Source organism: Tenrec ecaudatus, chromosome 14 (assembly GCF_050624435.1).
Source record: "Tenrec ecaudatus isolate mTenEca1 chromosome 14, mTenEca1.hap1, whole genome shotgun sequence".
Taxonomy (NCBI): Eukaryota; Metazoa; Chordata; class Mammalia; order Afrosoricida; family Tenrecidae; genus Tenrec; species Tenrec ecaudatus.
Genome location: NC_134543.1, coordinates 41,524,085 through 41,543,049, shown reverse-complemented (window position 1 = coordinate 41,543,049; position 18,965 = coordinate 41,524,085). Strand labels below are relative to the sequence as shown.

The window sequence follows — 18,965 nt, the reverse complement described above, 5'->3', positions numbered from 1 at the left end:
AAACAAAACTGTGCTGCTTAAGATTTAGGGTTTAATGAGGCAACTTCAGCAAAGAGCATGGGAAGAACTCAACAGATAGCGTTATGCGCAGCTGACAAAAAAGCTTTAAAAAGTTACCGCTGACGATCTGACTTGTAAGTGGCTGTCAGCTCGTCAAACATGGTGCTGTTCATTTCCATAAACGCCTTCAAGACATTGTAGACTAACGCCACGATCGCCCTGTGAAGCCAAAGAAAGAGGCACGTCAACACAACAGGAAAGAAAGCTCAAGCACAACTTTCATTTGAAGGAGCGCTTTTCATTTCTGTTTTTGCATATCGTCTTCTTTCCGTTTTAGTTACAAGTAGAAATGACCTCCAGCATCCAGAAAGCTACCTTCTTCATGGTTCACGGCAGGAAATCTTTCTGTGACGTTCAAGGATTTAAAACACAAACAAACAGAACATCGAATTCTGCTCTTGTGATTATTGTACCCGGACACTCTGTAACGTAAACGGAAGTCCAAAAATAAAGCCACTTCACCCTAAAAATAAGCTGGTGACAGGACTAACCTGACACCAAATTCTATTTGCAGGGAATTTTCTTTTTTAAAGGAATAGCGTATATAATTCTTCAAAAATCAAAGTCAGTTCCCATGGAAACACATTTTAGATCTAAATTGTTCCTATCAAGGATATGACACACCACATCTTTGGAAGTGGATCAGTAATGAGTTAGTTTTCTATTTGTGATTTACATTGGTCCAACCACTCCTGCTTGGCCTCCTTCCTTACTGGATCCACGTGCTAGTGAGATAAGCCACAAGCTGGTGAGGCTATCTAGTGGTTGTGGGCATGGTGGGCCAATAGGGGGTCCTGGCTGGTCCAGTAAAAGAAGAAGCTGCTGGGCAGTCTGAAGACCATGCCCCAGCGGTACTTACCGGGCCAGGTCTAGCTAGCACTGCCTGTGGCCAAAATATGCAACTGCACTTTCGTTCTGAAACAAACGTCTTGCGGCCCCAACAAAAAAGGAATTGCTAACAATTACGGCATAAGTTAAATCAGTACGTTTGCTGTTTCTAAAACATTTACAAGAAAGTCCACGTGTGTGGGAGCTTCTGCCCTGGCCCAATAAAAGGAACACTGAAGTGAGCTCACTTCTACTTCGGGGCTTGACCTTCCTCAAATGAGAGGGGTGGTGAAGGAGAAGGGTCGTTCTGTGTGCAATAGAACCATTCGAGTTCCTCAGGAGACGAGCTGACTCCATTGTCTGCCAGCTCTTTATTTTTACAAGCTTTATTAATAAAACTGACAGAATTTGAAAAAGATTTTTACAATTACATGCAAAACTTTTCTTTTAAAAAAAACTTCTAAAGATAAACATACTATTAAATATACTAAACTACAACTACTGGTTTTTCTTTTAATGCCATGTTACATTTGTTTTTAATTCCACAAAGCTCTAGGTAACATAATGAAAACTTTATAGAATGCTTTAACTGGTGTAAGACTGGACATTCAACTTTGCCTTGAAGATTTTATTTTAAACTCTTGGTTTTAGTCCCACTAGAAAATACACGTGACGTTTGTTGTTAAGAAGTAGATCCTGCTAAAATGTAAATCCACTCGGACCATCTCCTTCCTTCAAGTCCTTCAGTGTTCCTTTGTCATCTACTTGTTGCAAGCTCACACGGGCTCCACGCCACTTTCTTGCCATATCTTGAGCATCCTCTCCCAAAGTCCTGGCACTCACTTCATCCCGCCCAAGCCCAGAGATCCCTGAACTTGACAGGTGCTTCCTACAAGCTTGTGCCCTGCTTCTTATGTGGTAAGTGGACACACTGCCAGAAAGGGCTTCTTCCCCATCCACCTGCCACAGTCCTTTGAGATTCAGTTCCAGTACCATCTCCTTAAGAATTTCCAGAAGCCACCCGTCTCAGCTCCAGTGTCCCCAGAATATCCCTGCTACAGTCAGCCTAGTCCATTAAACATCTGTCTACTTGTAGGTTTTCTTAGCCAGCCAGTGAACTGTTGATGGGCAGGGAGTTTACGTTTTCAAATTTCTCTCTTCAGCTACAAGCGCAGTATCCCGCACAGAGCAAGCATCCAAATCATTTGTGGCACAACAGAAAAGGCGGGACGGGAAAAGGCCCAAGGAAAGGAGAGAGCCGTGAAAACTTACGGGTTCCAATGTTCTTTCGAAATCCTGTAAAGACTGGAAAACATGATGGGAAGGATGACATTGGAGTTTTCTTCTATCAAGCTCATGATGTACTCATTATTCCAATAATAGAGTGCCCTTTCTGCCACCTTTGGGGGGAAAAAGAAAAATACATACTGAGATAGAGAAAAATACAAAGATAAAAATACAACCTTTCCCAAAAGTATTTCAAGAGACTGCATTTTAATCATTCCATCAACTGTAAGGTTAAGATATCAGTCACATTTTTTATCTTTGTGGGTTTAAGAACTCTCAGAAAGATCTGAAGTAGCTCATCAATGTAGGGAATGAAAAGGTGTCAGTTTCCCTATCCGCTTACTGGGGTTCTCATCAAATAGTGCCTGTGTCATCAGATCCCACATCTCCCCTGCAAGGCACACAGCTCCAAAAGACCCAACGTCTTCATCCAACTTCTACATTCCAATCAATTTCCCCATCACTTCTTTCTCTCATCCCATGCACTTCAGATCTGCCGTGGCCCACTCCTGGATGACATTCAGCAAACAGGTGCTGAGGAAAAGCCAGCCAGCTGTCCATCCAGTCCCAGCGTCGCGTTTTCTGAGTAGCTCCCTCCTTTGGGACAGGCACTGTGCCCAAACTGCAGGTAAACCTAGGAGAGCAGTTCCCATCCTCCTAGGAGAGGCAGGAGTTTCGTTTTACAGATGAGAACACTGGGGGTCAGCAAAACTGGTTCATCTGTCCAGCGGCACGCTAACAAAGGAGCAGAGCAGGGGGACACACACGGACTGTGCAGGCTCTTCACTCCTGGTCCCTTCCTCTGGACTAGACAAGCTTGGGGCAGCCGCTCCCATTCTGGATTCAGGGGCACTGGATGAACACAGAAGTTGGATGCCTCCTCAGATCCCTTTGCTCTGCCCACCACTCTCCAATGGGCACTAACAGTATTCGGTCTCCTGGGGCTGCGTTTCAAGAATTCATACGAACACCTCAAACAGAAATCAAGAGATAAAACGCCAGATCTCTAAAACGAGTGGGTAGTTAGATGAGTAATTTACAGCAATTTCCTTCATTCATACAGATTAAGAAATTGTTTTTTTTGAGGGAAGAAAATAATAGCATACAATGTACTCACCACGAATCTGGGAAATTTTAGAATTTTCCCGTTTACCTTGTTCACCAAGTCCCTAGGGCTCGTTCGCAGCTAAGCTCCTGAGCACAGGGAACACAATCCAGTCCGGCTGAAATGTGTCCTGTGCTCTAAGAGCCATGTTACGTTTCCCAGATAATTCCCACAACCAACAAAACAGGTACCATCATTTCTATTTTGCAAATGAGGAAGATGATGCTCAGGAGTTAAGCCATTGGTTCAAGGTCACCTGGCTAAAAAGCAGCTGATTCCAAGTCCCTGCTCTTAATCACTTTGCTCTGCTAGCCCTAAGGAAGTTATAAGCTGGTGGGGAAATGGAAGTATCAATGAGGCTACCTAATATGTGCTGTCACGGAGCTGTTATAAAAGATATACAACCGTCGGAGGTGTGGTTATGTTAAGTGCCAGGTGAAAGAGTAGAACAAGCAAGCTAAAAGACTTGGGGGCGGGGGGTAAAGAGATATAATAGATGGAAATGGCATTTGCACTGGCCCTTGATGGATGAAAGGAAGAAGAGAGAAAAAGCATTCTAAGCAGAACTGGCCGAGGAGACAGACAGGAGAGGAAGAGGAACGGGACACCACCGTTCTCAAATGCATCACTGGAAAACTGGAGGGAATATTTTAAGCGATCACAGGAAGGTGCTAGCAAAGAAAGGGAACCTATGACTTTCCTGTGTCCATTTTTTAGATGACTATTTTACCTGTCACCTAACTTTAAAGTACTGCATATACTCGAGTATAAGCCAACATGAATATCAGCCGAGGCACCTAATTTTACCACAAAAATGGCATTTAAAATGTGCTGGGCACCAAAAATTTAAGTGGATTCCTGCCCCTCCCCCGAAAAGAATTTGTTTCAAAGGACGACATTGATTCTGCAGCTCCGGGAGATGGACATATCTGATCAGAGCACACGGGAGCAGATGAAGGGGCAGGAGGAGAGAGTGGAGCACAGCCTGGCCCACCAGGCCGTGATGATGATGTTCCTGAGTAGAGCAGCCAGTCCACAGAGAGAACATGGCTGGCCCCACTATGAGAAATGATGCCCCCCAGTGACTAAGGGCGATACAGGGGACACCACCGGAGACACAGTGTGGGAATTGCACCTGACCTGATCCCACCACACCGAGGCTAATCACTGGGGAGTACAGCGGAACAGCAAGGGAATGGAGTGGCAAGGTCCCCAGGGAATGCTGAAAGTGGACTTTGGGGCCAGGGCGTGGTGCCCCAACAGACTGGACTGGAAAACGCTCCTAAGGGCCAGCAAGTGATCCCTGAACTAACTACAAGCTTTTCTTTTGTGAAGTGTTTTGTTTTGTTGTCAGTCGTTTGTTTTTGTTGTTTTGTTGTCTGGTTGTATACTGTTGCTTTGTTTTCCTCTGTCTTGTTTTCATGCATGTTAGTGTCTCCACAGGTCTGTCTGAATAGGACAGGCTGGATATACTATCTGGAGGAAAAACAATGGGACCCACAGTTCCGGGGGGACTTGGGGTTGGGGGGTAGAGGGGGGAAGGAAGTGGTGTTAACAAACACAGGGACAAGGGAACAACATGGGACCCAAAATGGTAATGAGGGGGGAGTGGCAGGCCTGGTGGGGAATGATCAAGGGTAAGGTGCGTAGAGAAGAGGTATAGCTGGAGCCCAGGTGGGGGACGGAGCATGGCAGTAGGGCAGGAGGAAAGTCAAGGGAGATGGAGGAAGGAGCTGGGAGTCAAGGGGCATTTATGAAGGTCTAGACAAAGACATGTACATGCAAATATGTATATGAGGATGGGGAAATAGATCTATGTGTCTATATTTATAGGTTTAGTATTAAGGTGGCAGAAGGACCTTGGGCCTCTACTCAAGCACTCCCTCAATGCATGAATACTTTCTTTTATTAAATTTGCACTCTATGATACTCACCCTCCCGACACAACTGCTGAAGCCAAAGTGGGTGAACAAGTAAATGTGGTGAAGAAAGCTGATGGTGCCCGGCTATTAAAGGAGATAGTGACTGGGGTCTTAAAGGCTTGAAGATAAACAAGCGGCCATCTAGCTCAGAAGCAACAAAGCCCACATGGGAAGAACACACCAACCTGTGTGATCGAGTGGTCCTGAAGGGATCAGTTATCAGACATCAAAGAACAAAAAATCGTATCATTGGCTGCACACCTCCATGATACGATCGCCGAAGACAAACAGGTGCATAAGCAAATGTGGCGAAGAAAGCTGATGGTGCCCGGCTATCGAAAGAGATAATGTCTGGGGTCTTAAAGGTGAACAAGCGGCCATCTAGCTCAGAAGCAATAACGCCCACATGGAAGAAGCACACCAGCCGGTGCGATCACGAGGTGCCAAAGGGACCAGGTATAAGACATCATATATATATATATATATATATATATATATATATATATATATATATATATATATACCATCGTGAATGAAGGGAGAAGTGCAGAGTGGAGACCCAAAGCCCATTTGTCAGCCACTGGAGATCCCCTCACAGAGGGGTTTAGGGGAGGAGATGGGTCAGTCAGGGTGCGATGTAGTACCGATGAAGAACACAGCTTTCCCCCAGATCCTGGATGCTTCCCTCCCCCAACTACCATGATCCAAATTCTACCTTGCAGGACTGGATAGGGCAGAGGCTGTACACTGGTACATATGAGGGCTGGAGGTACAGGGAATCCAGGGTGGATGATACCTTCAGGACCAAGGGTGTGAGGGGCGGTGCTGGAAGAGTGGAGGGTGAGTGGATTGGAAAGGGGGAACTGATTACAAGGATCCACATGTGACCTCCTCCCTGGGAGAGGGACAGCAGAGAAGGGGGGGAAGAGAGACTCCGGATAGGGCAAGATATGACAAAATAACAATGTATAAATTACCAGGGGCACATGAGGGAGGGGGGAGCGGGGAGGGAGGGGAAAAAACAAGAGGACCTGATGCAAAGGGCTTAAGTGGAGAGCAAATGCTTTGAAAATGATTAGGGCAAAGAATGTACAGATGTGCTTTACACAATTGATGTATGTATATGTGTGGATTGTGATAAGAGTTGTATGAGCCCCTAATAAAATGTTTTTTTTAATGTGCTGGGAAACTCGACTTATATACGAGTGTATGCGGTAGGTATTTTACTCTCTTTTTTGAGTTAATAGATAAACTTTCGTTGCATATGGGAAGTCAGTCAGTGGCAAAGTCCCTTAGAGGAAAGAGGTGGTTACATTTATGCAATGAAAAAGTGACTATCTGACTTCAGTCTCAACGAATACTTGCCTGAGACACACTCTCTCTGGTTGGAGACCTCTGACCGTGATACTACCTGTAACAGTGGGTGTCAGGCATCAGAGTTGGCACTTAATAAATATTTGCTTGATGAACCAACGAGGACATAGTTAAGTGAACAAGAACCTATTTTTTTGCCCACAAAACTTTTAAATCATTTTATTGGGGTCTCGAACAACTCTTATCAAAATCCATATATGCATCCATAGTGTCGGGCACATTTGTATATTTGTTGCCCTCATCATTCTCAAAATATTTGCTTTCTACTTGAGCCCTTGGTATCAGCTCATTTTTCCCCTCCCTCCCCGCTCGCCCCTCCGTCATGAACCCTTGATAATTTATAAATTATTATTATTTTGTCATCTTTTACTGTCTGACATCTCCTTTCACCCACTTTTCTGTTGTCTGCCCCCAGGGAGGAGGTTATATGTAGATCCTTCCAATCGGTTCCCCCTTTCTATTCCCACCTTCCCTCCATTCTCCCAGTATCGCCACTCTCAGCACTGGTCCTGAAGGGTTCATCTGTTCTGGATTCCCTGTTTCCAGTTCATATCTGTACCAATGTACATCCTCTGGTTCAGCCAGATTTGTAAGGTAGAATTGGAATCATGACAGTGGAAGGAGGACTCGGGGAAGCATTTAAGAACTAGAGGACCCCACCATGAGACATGAAGCCCCTCAGTGACCAAGGGCGATACAGGAGACAGCACTGGAGATAGAGAGTGGAAATTGCACCTGACCTGATCCCACCACACCGAGGCAAAGCACTGGGGGCGTGCAGCGGAACGGCAAGGGAATGGAGCGGCAAGGTCCCCAGGGAATGCTGAAAGTGGACTTTGGGGCCAGGGCGGGGTACCCCAACAGACTGGACTGGAAAACGCTCCTAAAGGCCAACAAAGGATCCTTGAACTAACAAAAAAAAAGAAAAATAACTAGAGGAAAGTTGTGTGTTTCATTGTTGCTACCCTGCACCCTCACCAGCTCGTCTCCTCCCTGCACTGCCCCCAATTTTATCTCTTGTCAAATAATTAAAATTCCTGTCCCTCTTTCCTTTCCAAGTTCCTGAGCATCATGTAAGCCTCCCTAGTTTTGCTCACTTGGAAATACATTCCTGATCTTTGACTTCCATAATACCAAACATCCAGAGGAACACTGAAAACTGAAGTAAACCAGCAGCTGAAGGTCCGAGCACCAGGAGTCTATGTAATCTGCAAAACAGCCCAACTGCCTTGCAAGCTTTCCATTCGAATCTAGGCATGCCTATGTCATCTGAGCACTTACAATGGTTGCCATTTGTGTTTTACAACTGCCAGATGTCACTCTGACCTACTGACACGTGTCTAGTTCAGAAACTGAAACCACAAAAATGGCCAGTATCTCGAACTTGGCAGGGCGTTGAGAGCTCAGCGGAAGAGTCCACGGGCATAGGGCCATGTCAGAGGGGTAGTGCTGGGCTAGGAATGACAATCTCAACAATCTCTTCAATTGCTGGCCGTATAGAACGTCTCAGGCTTGTGATGTGGGCCTTTGGTGAAACAGTGAAAGAATGAAAGGTAACATGTTTTCCGCCCCATCACCTTCTGTCGCGTGCTGGTTTGGCAGCACGGCAGCTGCTGCTCCAGTCAAGGCAAGGGCTTGCCCAGGCTCTCCGGCCGGTTTGGTTCTCCCTGAGTGGCCACCAGGAGGCAAAGTGGTGCCACAGAAGGTCATGTGCTTGAGCAAGAAGGTACACACCTAGATTCAAATTGTGATTGGATTCCCTATTAGGTGTGGAACCTTGAGCAAATCATTCTAAGCCTCGTTTTTAATCCTCATCTGGTAAATGGAAAGAGGCTTGATGGAATCACCTGAGGCTCGTAAATACTGCCTGTGAATTGGCCAGCGTATGTATATACACGATACATGTATAGGACACTGGGGGCGTAACTGAGTATTCCCTCTTGCACACTAGAGGAGACCTACAGTCTACTCTCGCTCACTTATCAAACCACAGACTAACTGTTTTCCCACTTCAAGCTTCAGGATTCACATCTGCAGAAGACACTAAACATCCTTCTGGCGGGGGTGTTATAAAATTGCAAATGTGAATAGAAAGCACCACCACAGGGACTGACCACGATGTACGCAACAAGGGCTTGAGTGAAAGGGGACTACTGCTAGCAGATTGCCACATGTCTCACGAAGGTTCGGAAGCAATACTTTGCAAGAGCCCATGGTCCTGCACACACGGTGGCCATGTCTCTAGCTTGGGCATTTTGGGTTTCAATGGCATACTGGGAAAGTAGCAAAAAGTAAATAAAAACAGCAGGCATCTCATGTCCATTATTATAATGCATTCAATACACATCAAATGTAAGCAAAATAATTTCTCTGTCATACATCTATCTTACTTATTACTTGCCTGAAAATGAGGGCTAGATACACACTTGGCAATTTGTTTGAAGAGAGGTTCTTGGATTTTAACAAATTGTGAAGGTTCAATCACATCCAATATTTCTTCCAGCTCCCCAAGGAACATGACCTGTTGACATAAGCAAAACACAAAATGCCAGGTGCTTTTGAAAATACCTTTCTGAACAACACATAGAGGCCAATTAGGTATTCTCTCACAGAAGATACTATTTCACAACTCATTGTTATGAATACCAAGAATTCACAACAAAGTACTTCTTTTGATCAAGTTCCCACTAAGACTAAAACCAAGTTTCTATTTACTTTGAATAAATATTTTCCGAGTCACACTCATGAACAGACAGTAAGAAACATGTGCGGTGCAATCTGGACAAGAGTGTCCCTGTGGCTCCCCGCCTATCGCTGTCAATCGCGTTCTCTCTGCTAGCTCACCCAGTGCACACTCATTGCCATCTCACTCCTGGATTTCAACTCAGTGGCCCCACGGGACAGAGTGGAACTGCCCAATAGTTTCCAGGGAGGTAAGTTTTACAGAAATGGGCTGCCACGTCTTTCTCCTGTAGAGCAGCTGGCAGATTTGAGCCATCAACGGTTCAGTCGGGAGCCAAGTTCTTTAACCACTGGAAGGCTCCTTCCAATGATCACAGGCCCTGCTCTGTGCGGAGACGTTGCTAGGATGCAACGGCAGAACAGAAAATAAACCCAACAAGCACATATGAACAGACTCCCCAACACGCAAGCATCACGTCAAACTCAACAAGCACATATGAACAGAACTGCCAACATGGAAGCATCACGTCAAATCCATTAGCAGAGGCTAACCCATTCCCTACACCCACACCACACTCTCACTAGGTGGCACAAGGGCTCTTGTGGCCTTGGGGAAAAGAGCTATCAGATCACAAAAGAGAAGCCAATCAGTAGTAGTCAATTGTGTTGAATACAACAGAAAAGAAGGAAAGCAAAGGCAGCTATCTAGTTAGCCAACAACAACAAAAGTAATAACTGCCTTTGAAAAAGCGAAGTGTACAGCGACATCTGAAAGACTGCAGCAATGTGTTTGCATCTTTGGATAGATCTAGCTAGCAATGCATTGTTTTATTTTACCTACCAGGTATTAAAAATTGAGATGATTTCCTGATATTGTATCAGGGAGGGTTTTGGAGAACTGAGCTCATTTGAGAAACAGAATATATTATAAGAAAAATAGGGAGCAGGGGGTGGGGCTTCAAGAAGTTTATGGAAAATTTCCATTATCTTTTAGTGCCATTTTCCCATGAAATTCTTGAAGCCCTCTCATATAGTAGGTATATCTTGCCATTTGTCTAGATGCTTACAGAAAGTCTCCAAAAATTCTCCCCAAATGTACAATTAACATCCCACTCCTACCCCCGGGTTGCTGTCCACAAAGAAACCTGGTTTCTAACCTTTCAGAAGAGTGGCTACTGATCTGGTGTCTAACTGGGCTCACTGCCAAGCTAAGAGGTTCACTCCCCCAAAACAACTTTCCACAGCAGGTGGCTGGCTAGGTGTCGGCAGCAGCACAAATGCCTGTGTGTCACAGGCCTCCAAGATCACCAGAGAACAGCTAGAGTTAGGCCTGTTCTACATTTTAAGACCCCATTGACATATGTGGGCACTGGGGGAGCTTTGTCTAGCTTCCAGCGACAGCAGCAAAGTGTCCGCACCACACAGGGAAGGGGGTACAAACAGAGTCTGGCCTAGGCTTAGCTGGCGCTGAATAGTGGAGCTGTCAAAAGCCTACAGGGTCCAGGAGTCAGGAGGACAGGTTGCGGCCTAGTCACTCACTGTCGAAGCCTCACGGTGACAGTCAGTACCATAAGAGTACTCCATGAGAAGGTGCACTCTCCTGCATGCCTAGCCCAGGGCCGGGCACCCAGTTCGCTCCTCTGTCAACTATGAACACACACGGATGCGCTGCACTTACCTCTTTTTGACTACATGTTTTGGGCCAAAACTTCATCAACCCCCTAATAACCTAAAAGAGAAAAACAGATGGCACTGCAGTTTCTATACAGACGCCTAGGCAAAGGTGGTCTTTCAGAGATTTTATGAAATGATGGTGGTGCTACTTACTGGTTCTGTGAGGGAAGGATCTTTCTCCAGAAATTGTACTATGCAATATGCCAGCTAAAGAAACAAAGCGTAAGATACAATGATAAGTTTCATATACTAGAAATTCAAAAAGGCAAATTATCTTGATTTCCTAAAAAGCTGTCAATTTTGATTTTCATAAATTCACATTCAATTCCCCCCCCACCACACACACACAGAGACACACACACAAACACACACACACACAGCAATCACAGAATAAAAAACCACATTTTCAAGCCAACGGTTGACAGTCATAAACCTCCCAGGAATATTTGAAAAGAGAGAATACTGGTTGTGGAGCATCTAGCTACTGAGAAGCAGGCACGAGATACCACATTTAGTATAATTTACAAGTATCTATCTCTGAATGAAGAGTCTAAAGAGCCCGTCCTCCCCCCGGGGCCTCACTCTCCGACAGGCTGTGCTGTGACTCCAGAGTCCTCGAAGGGAGTAGACCCAGACTTAGAACCTTGCTGACAGACTGAAATGGCAAACACAAACCAAAGTGCAGCTTCGCGACAGGATAAAAGGTTGTGTCTGCTACCCTCAGAACTTGGATAAATGTACAAAATTCTACATGGAATGCTCACTCGTCTTTCTTTTAAAAGATGACTGACTCAATGTGAGGTTGAACACGAAAGGCAAGATTTGAAAAAAATGCTTGTAAAAAATCTTGGACCAGAAATTTGCTCTTGGGAAGCCACTTTTGATGGTGTGTATATTCGAAACATGCGGGCTAATTTTCTTTGAAGCACAGCAGTTCACATTTAAACAGGAACATTACTTAGGCAAAATGTGTTACATGTTCAGGCAAACTACAACCATTCCCTGGGGGTAGGGGTGGATCATTCGCCGGCCCCCTAGTGGCATGCTCACCATGCAGGGCGGTGTTAGCAAGGACATTAGAGTGGGCACAAGAGCCACATGTGCTTTCTAACGTAACGAAGGCTGCATAACTGATGGGCAATACTGACTGATTGCTTTACTTTTGGGGGGTGTTTATTTGTGTGTAGAAGCGAAGGAGACAGAATGAATGAACTAGAACAGAGGCCAAAGGGGAAAATGACAGACAAAGGCAAAGTGAAGGTAGGGCTAAAATATTCAAGAATGTTCACCAAATTATTATACGTGTCCAATGACCTGAACCGGAAAGTCCCCATACATTTAGCCTGTTCAACCGAGCACTCTGGGGACTTGGGCAAGCCATCAAAGTCTCTGTGTAATGAGATGGCTGACCAACGGCTCCTCCCCTCATTTGACTACACACAGCAACCAGAAAAACACGCACATTGGCATTTTCCTCGAGAAGTATTTTAAACTTTAGCAAGTCTTTTAAGTTCTTCATTAGGACATACATTTCCCACTAAAAAGACCCTTGTGATTGAGAGCGTTTTATCATTAACTCTAAAAATAGTTGTACAAACTTCTACCTGGGCGTGGAAGAGGGATAAGCTCCTGACAGTGTGTAAAGGGATCAACACTTTCACCAGAAACTGCTTGTGTTCTGCCTTAAGTGGTAAAGCAAAGCCATTGATAATACTAGGGAAAAAGAAAAGAGGCACGAATTAGCAATGTGACCACACAAACCAGACCAGCGGTTCTCGTTAGGAAGGCTGAGGACCACTGAGCTAAATGGAGACACACTGTCCTTGTGAGATTGGTTAAATCTTACGAAGTTTCTATTGGTCAATAACCAACCCAAACCCACCCTAGTGGAATTCAAGGCTTCTTACAGATAGTTCAAATCAAGGACATTTAAGAGAAGAAAAAACAGGGTGGAGAGCACCCAGCAAAAGCTCTGTGCTCTGAACCTTTGTAGGATGGTCGGCAAAGCTTTGGTATCAAAATCTTTTATCCCCCCCCCCCAAAGAATTGCCCACTTTTGCTCACTTCCTCTTTAAATATTGCTCTTTCCATCTCCACGCATCATTCCCTTCCCATTCCTGAAATTTCTGTCCAGCCCCGAAGTGTCCATGGTTCAAAGTAGCTGAGGCAAAACCCTCATGGCTTCTTTGGCCCACAAACTAGGAAGGCTCATGAATCACACGGCCTAGCCGCCAGGCTCTCCTGTGTGCAGAAAGCCACCCGACAGCTGCTCCTTTCCCATTCGCCCCGCTACTCCAGGCAGCGGCTGTTCAAGAACGGCACCAGGGAACATTTCTTAGAAAGTCCACCTTTTAAAATGTATTACTAACTTGACTTTCAAAAGGCACAACAAAAAAACAGGTAGCCTGGGCATTACAGAGAGTAAGAGGTTTGGTAGGAACTAGGCTGACTGCTATTGGATGTATTGGCTCCGCGGTAGTGAATGAATGAGGATGCCTGCAGTCACCCCTGTGGAATCAGGATTATATAATTGTTAGACACAGAGAACAGGGAAGGATGTCTTGTGAAGTCAGTTACTGGGATACATGCTAAGCACAAATGAGTAAACACACAGTAAGACTTCCGGGCCAGTATTTCCACCGCGCCACCTGAACCTGACTTTCAGCACGCTATTCACCTGAGATTAGCAGTTAGATTAAAATGTGCTTACCTTCCTAATATTTCCAGCAGCTCAGCTACTCCATTGAAGTGTTCTGTTTCATAAACAAACCTGTTTCAACACAACAGGAGCAGGTCAGCACAATTAAGTTCAAATGCCTGCATTTATCTAATACTTCTGTGAAAACACCAACTTTTCTTCTCGCTCTCTCCCCGCCCTCCACTTACCTTAGAAAAATATTGTTAATCTGTTTTCGGATAAATGCTCTAAGACCAAGAAACTTGCCGTAAATTCTGTGTAAGACTGTTTTTAAGTAGTCCCGTTCCCGAGGGTCTTCACTGTCAAAAAGCTCCAGGAGCTGCGGTGAACAAGACAGGAGGGGGACGGTCAAGGGTGGTTTCGGAAAGGACTTAGCAACCCTGTCGCGCCGTATCCCCTCCCTTTCCTCAAAAAATGGACGTAGTATCCATTAGTCTGTGTCAGGGGTCATTTCAGTCTCTCTCTGGAATACAATGATAAATCAATCAGACATGGCCTTCTTCCAAGAGGCTTATGTTTTCATGAATGCACACAAGAACCACAACAACAATACTCAGCACAGTGGTGTCAGGCACTGGTGAAAGCAATTTACGTTCATCCCCTCTAGGGGCTAGTTTTATCCTTAGTTTACCCACGAGGACACAGGCACAGAAAGGTTAAACACTTGCCTGTGGTCTCCATAGCAATAAGTGGTGGTGCAGGGATTTAAACCCAGGCAGACCAGGCTCTGGAGTCGATGTTCTCTACTACTGGACAACGCTAGGTCTCTGAGCTTACATTCCAAAAAGGGTTAAGATAAAGCTTCAGCTTGATGAAAGAATACCGGGAAATGAAGCCATCGAAAGCTACACATGACAAAGGCCCGTGAGACAGGCCATGCTGGCTCTCTGCAGTCGGTTCGTCTACAGGTGTGCTCACTGTGAATATTCATCACGGTGGATATGCAGGACTGCTGCATGTGATACTTCAAGAACATTTCTGCTGAGGCCCTAGTCATTTCTGATCTAAAGTTCCAATAAGAACACATCTGGGCATTCAAAGGGAGTCCATGCAACGCAGCCACCGAGTTAAGAAGTCAAAGCCTCAGGCCCCGTGACAGCGAGAACTGCAGTCAACGCAATCCCTCCTATCCTAGCTGCACAGGCAGCGCGGGAGCCGAGCCGAGCCCCCTCCTTTTGGGGTAGAAACCGCTCGGCAGACACTATCCGCACGAGTCCACAAAGGACCCCAAACAATCATGAAAGCGGCTATTTCCTGATTTCAAAATATAGTAAAAAGCCATGGCAAGAAAGGGCTGTATTGGCACAAGGCTGATCACTGCAGAGGATTCAGAGCACCACCCAGCCCCCCAAAAAACCCTCATATTCATGTATTTTTGACCAAATGGTTTTGACAAAAGAACCAGGGCAAGACAATTTAATAGGGGAAAAGAAGGCTCTTTCTTTTTCCACTGGGTACCCAAATGCAAAAGACTGAAGGTAGAGCCTTAATTCACACCATATACAAAAAAATGAATTCAAAATGGATCACTGACCTAAAAGAGCTCAAAGTATAAAACACTTAGGAGTAAATTTTCTTGACCCTGGGCTAGGTGATTAGTATTTTTTAATGGTAAAATGGATCTCATAAAAATATAAAACTGATGATATGAGTTGTATGAGCCCCTAATAAAATGTTTTAAAAAATGTAAAACTGAAATGTTAAAGGTGCTTCTTAGCAATGAAACATACAACTTTCCGCTGGTTCTTTAATGCTCCCGCCCCCACTATCATGACTTCAATTCTACCTTACAAATCTGACTAACCAGAACACGTACACTGCTACAGATAAGGCCTCGCTACACAGGGAATCCAGGAACAGATATTCCCCTCAGGACCAAGAATGAGAATAGAGATACCAGGAGGGGAAGGGGGAGGTCGTGGGAGAAAGGGGAATCCATCACAGTGATCGACATATAACACCCCACTGGGGGGACAAAAAGCAGAAAAGTGGGTAAAAGGAGACAGCAGATGAAGTAAGATATAAAAATAATTTATAATTTATCAAGGGTTCATGAAGGAGGGAAGGTGAAAGAGGGAGGAGGAAATGAGGAGCTGATATCAAGGGCTCAAGTAGAAAGAAAACACTTTGAAAATAATGGCAACATATGTACAAATATGCTTGACACAATGGATGGATGTATGGATTGTGATACGAGCTGTAAGAGTCCCCCAATAAAGTGATTTAATAATAATCACTTTTTAAGGTGTTTCAAAGAACACCATGGGGGAGGGGCAGCGGCGGGAGGTCACACAGAATAGAAACAAATTTTTGCCATCACATATCTCATATGACACTTTATTGAGAATATACAAATAACTCTTACAACTTACTAGCAAAAGCAAAATTAGCCCATTTGAAAATGGATAAAGGACTTAAATGGACAGGTCCCCAGAGAAACCACAAGTGGCCAAGGAGCACATGAAAAGGTGTGCACCAGCACTAATCAGGAGCAAGCCCGCTGTGCATCCCACAGGAAGACATCCTCCCCCAAAAGAAAGGCCGGAGGCCCCAGCAGGTCCATGGCGTCAGTCTCTTTACTCCTGGCTCAAACTGATGCTACATCTCTCAGGGACCCACCCCATGCCTTTGTGGCTGGAACAGTTCTATTTTTACATTTGGTTTCTACTTTTCAAAGGCCGTAATGAGTAATTTGTGATGAACTTTAAATTTGAGGGGGTGAACTGCTAGCAAAACTGGAATCTGCTATGCTTATGTATTGTTAATCTGATAAGTTTAATGAAAACATAATAATTAAACAAAAATTTAACTTGTGTTCACATTAGACCTTCACTGCACTGCCAGCCACACCAAGTTTATTATTTACAAAGCCACGGTTATTAAATATGCCATGGTTCACAGGAAACAGAAAGATGAATCAGAGCACCCAAAGCCTTTATTATGTGCTATAGGGCAAATTTGTGTTATTTTATCATGTATGCAACTGGGAGGCAAGGGGGCTCAGCATAAAATATTGCATGGAGAAAAAAGGGGGAGAATAAGCTCTAATTTCGCAAGCCCCATAACTTATGTACAATTAGTCACACAGACATCCCCTAACACATCCCACCGAGAAAGCAGGGAAACATGGCCCAGCATCTACACACGCCTAAATGGACGTGCCCACTGCAGTGTCGCACGCAGCGTGTTGTCAAGGAAATAAAAGCTGGAGAGGGTCCAAGGAGGTAACAGAGTGAAGACAGACTGTCAACATGCTGGCTCCACGCTGACAAGCACCAGCCTTTCTGGAGCTAACTAACGTGGATGCCCTGCTTAGGGGCTTAGCCCAAGAACCCTTCTTTGAACCTCTCAATGAATGTGCAGTGACCGAAAGCAGCAAAATGAAAAGGGCAACAAGGACTTCCAGTGAGACCCAGAGGACCCAATCTCCTGCTCTGGAGATCTCCCTAAACGGAGTAAAGGAATTTTTAAAAGACTCACAGGGCCAAAAGAGTTGGAGATGAGATCAGACATGGGTGCGCACTTTTCAAAGACGGAGAACAGACGACAAGGGCACGCTGAAGTGTTTTTCCATTTTGCTAGCAGGGAGGAAAGCCAACAAAACCCAAGCCAATTCAGACCAGAGAACCCTTAGAAAGCTTAAGAACTGAAGGCACTAGCTATCTAGGACGGTAGGGTGTATGGGAAGAAGCTAAAAGCAGGATCGCTTCAAAGTCTGCACAAGAAGTTAACCAAGACCCCTGGCTCCCAGATCCCTGAACAGTGAACTTACATTTACAGACAAGGTCTGGAGAAAATGGAGGAGCAAGTCTCAGTTTTCGTGTTAATCATACACAGCTAAGGGAAGCACTTACTAAAAATAACAGGATTAAATAAAAGTCTGCATGCTTAAGAAGGAGATCCTGGCTAGGACCTTTCCCTGATCTCCCAGTCCTAGATGAGGCAGAAGATACCTCTTTACGGAAACTGACCACCTCAAAAGAAAAGACTTTTAGGTAAACAGCTGAAGATTTCCAAAAGAAATGGCAAGAACCCCAATTCAAATATCCCATCATAAATTACCAGCTGCCAAATGCCTCTTATACAACACAAGGGCCCCCACTCATTTAACTGAAAATACAAAGAACTCAGAGAAATGGAGGGTCATATAAGGCGTAAGGAAGCAGTACTGCAAACCCACTAACATCCTCAATGATAAATAAATAGATTGGATCCACGAAACAAAACTAGAAAACTATTATAACTAAATACTCAAAAAAACAGAACCTTTTGAAAATCCAAAATATAACAGAAATAAAAACTTCAGCACAGACTGGAACATTAAATTGAGCAAGTCTCTCCTGAGAGTATAACCAAAAAATGAAGATGGTATATAGAAAAAAACAAAGAAAGAAAACTAGAGGATCCAATTCCTTATGAAAAGACACTCTAGAGACAAATAATTCAATAGTTTTTCAGAAATGCAGGCTCTCTGGTAGATAAGGACCATTAGATATGCCACCAAAATGAAGAACAAATATCCACGCCATGCATATTACTTTGAAACTTCGGGACCCTTGCACAAAAATATGATCTAAAAAGCTCATAGCTCACTGGACTTGGGGGCTCAGGACCATAATCCCTGGGGACACTCAGGTCAAGTCAAAGACACTGTTCTACAGTCTACTTTGGTGAGTAGCAACTAGGGTCTTAAAATCTTGTGAATAGTGAACTTCGTTCCTCATTCAGAACAAAGAAGACCTATAGGTAGAAGCAGTTATTCAGGGGACATGAACGTCTGCCTCCACAACTTGAGATCAGAAGAACTAGCTGTGGGCTGCCACGGCAGCTCTGAGGAGGGGATTCGAAGGCAGTGGGGGCGAGGAGAGGAAAAACCGACAAACAGCAACCTTCCTGGACAGTTAGACTGGTGGGAGCTGTGAGACCAAGGCCGGTCTCATCCTCGGGCCTGCAACTGAACTCAGCACCCCTCCCATTTTTCATGCACCCCCAAAACCCCACCTTCCTGTGGTACACTTTTCAGCCTAACAGTACACAGGTGTCATTTGAAATCAAAGGACAACATTTGCCCAAAGACAACGTTCAGAAGAGAGGAAAGGAGGAAAAATGGAAACCGGAAACAGGGAGAGAACAGGATAGATAATACATTATGGGAATCACAGGCAATGACAAAAGAAAATGTGTATGAATTGTAGAATGGAATAGTGTTTTGCATTATAAACCTTTGTGCAATTTACAATAACAATTTTAAGGAAGCAGACAGAGTTTACTCCTTTGGAATCTCAGAAAAGTTGCAATGAATTTATGTCTTGAATTTAGCAGCCCAAGAGATCCC

At 44.6% G+C, this 18,965-nt stretch overlaps 1 protein-coding gene across 4 annotated transcripts in view; it reads right to left on the bottom strand.

Annotated features, from left to right (window-relative positions):
- Positions 1 to 18,965, bottom strand: part of PPP2R5E (protein phosphatase 2 regulatory subunit B'epsilon) — a 172,107-nt gene that overhangs the window by 13,900 nt on the left and 139,242 nt on the right. For 3 of the 4 annotated variants that reach the window (XM_075531953.1, XM_075531956.1, XM_075531954.1), the window contains 8 exons: positions 13,819 to 13,949; positions 13,643 to 13,702; positions 12,537 to 12,645; positions 11,086 to 11,139; positions 10,937 to 10,987; positions 8,978 to 9,097; positions 2,161 to 2,288; positions 118 to 219 (listed from right to left, as the gene is read on the bottom strand). In XM_075531953.1, the coding sequence (XP_075388068.1) occupies positions 118 to 219; positions 2,161 to 2,288; positions 8,978 to 9,097; positions 10,937 to 10,987; positions 11,086 to 11,139; positions 12,537 to 12,645; positions 13,643 to 13,702; positions 13,819 to 13,949 (755 nt within the window). The remainder of the gene's footprint in view (positions 1 to 117; positions 220 to 2,160; positions 2,289 to 8,977; positions 9,098 to 10,936; positions 10,988 to 11,085; positions 11,140 to 12,536; positions 12,646 to 13,642; positions 13,703 to 13,818; positions 13,950 to 18,965) is intronic. The other variant, XM_075531955.1, reaches the window with a different exon arrangement.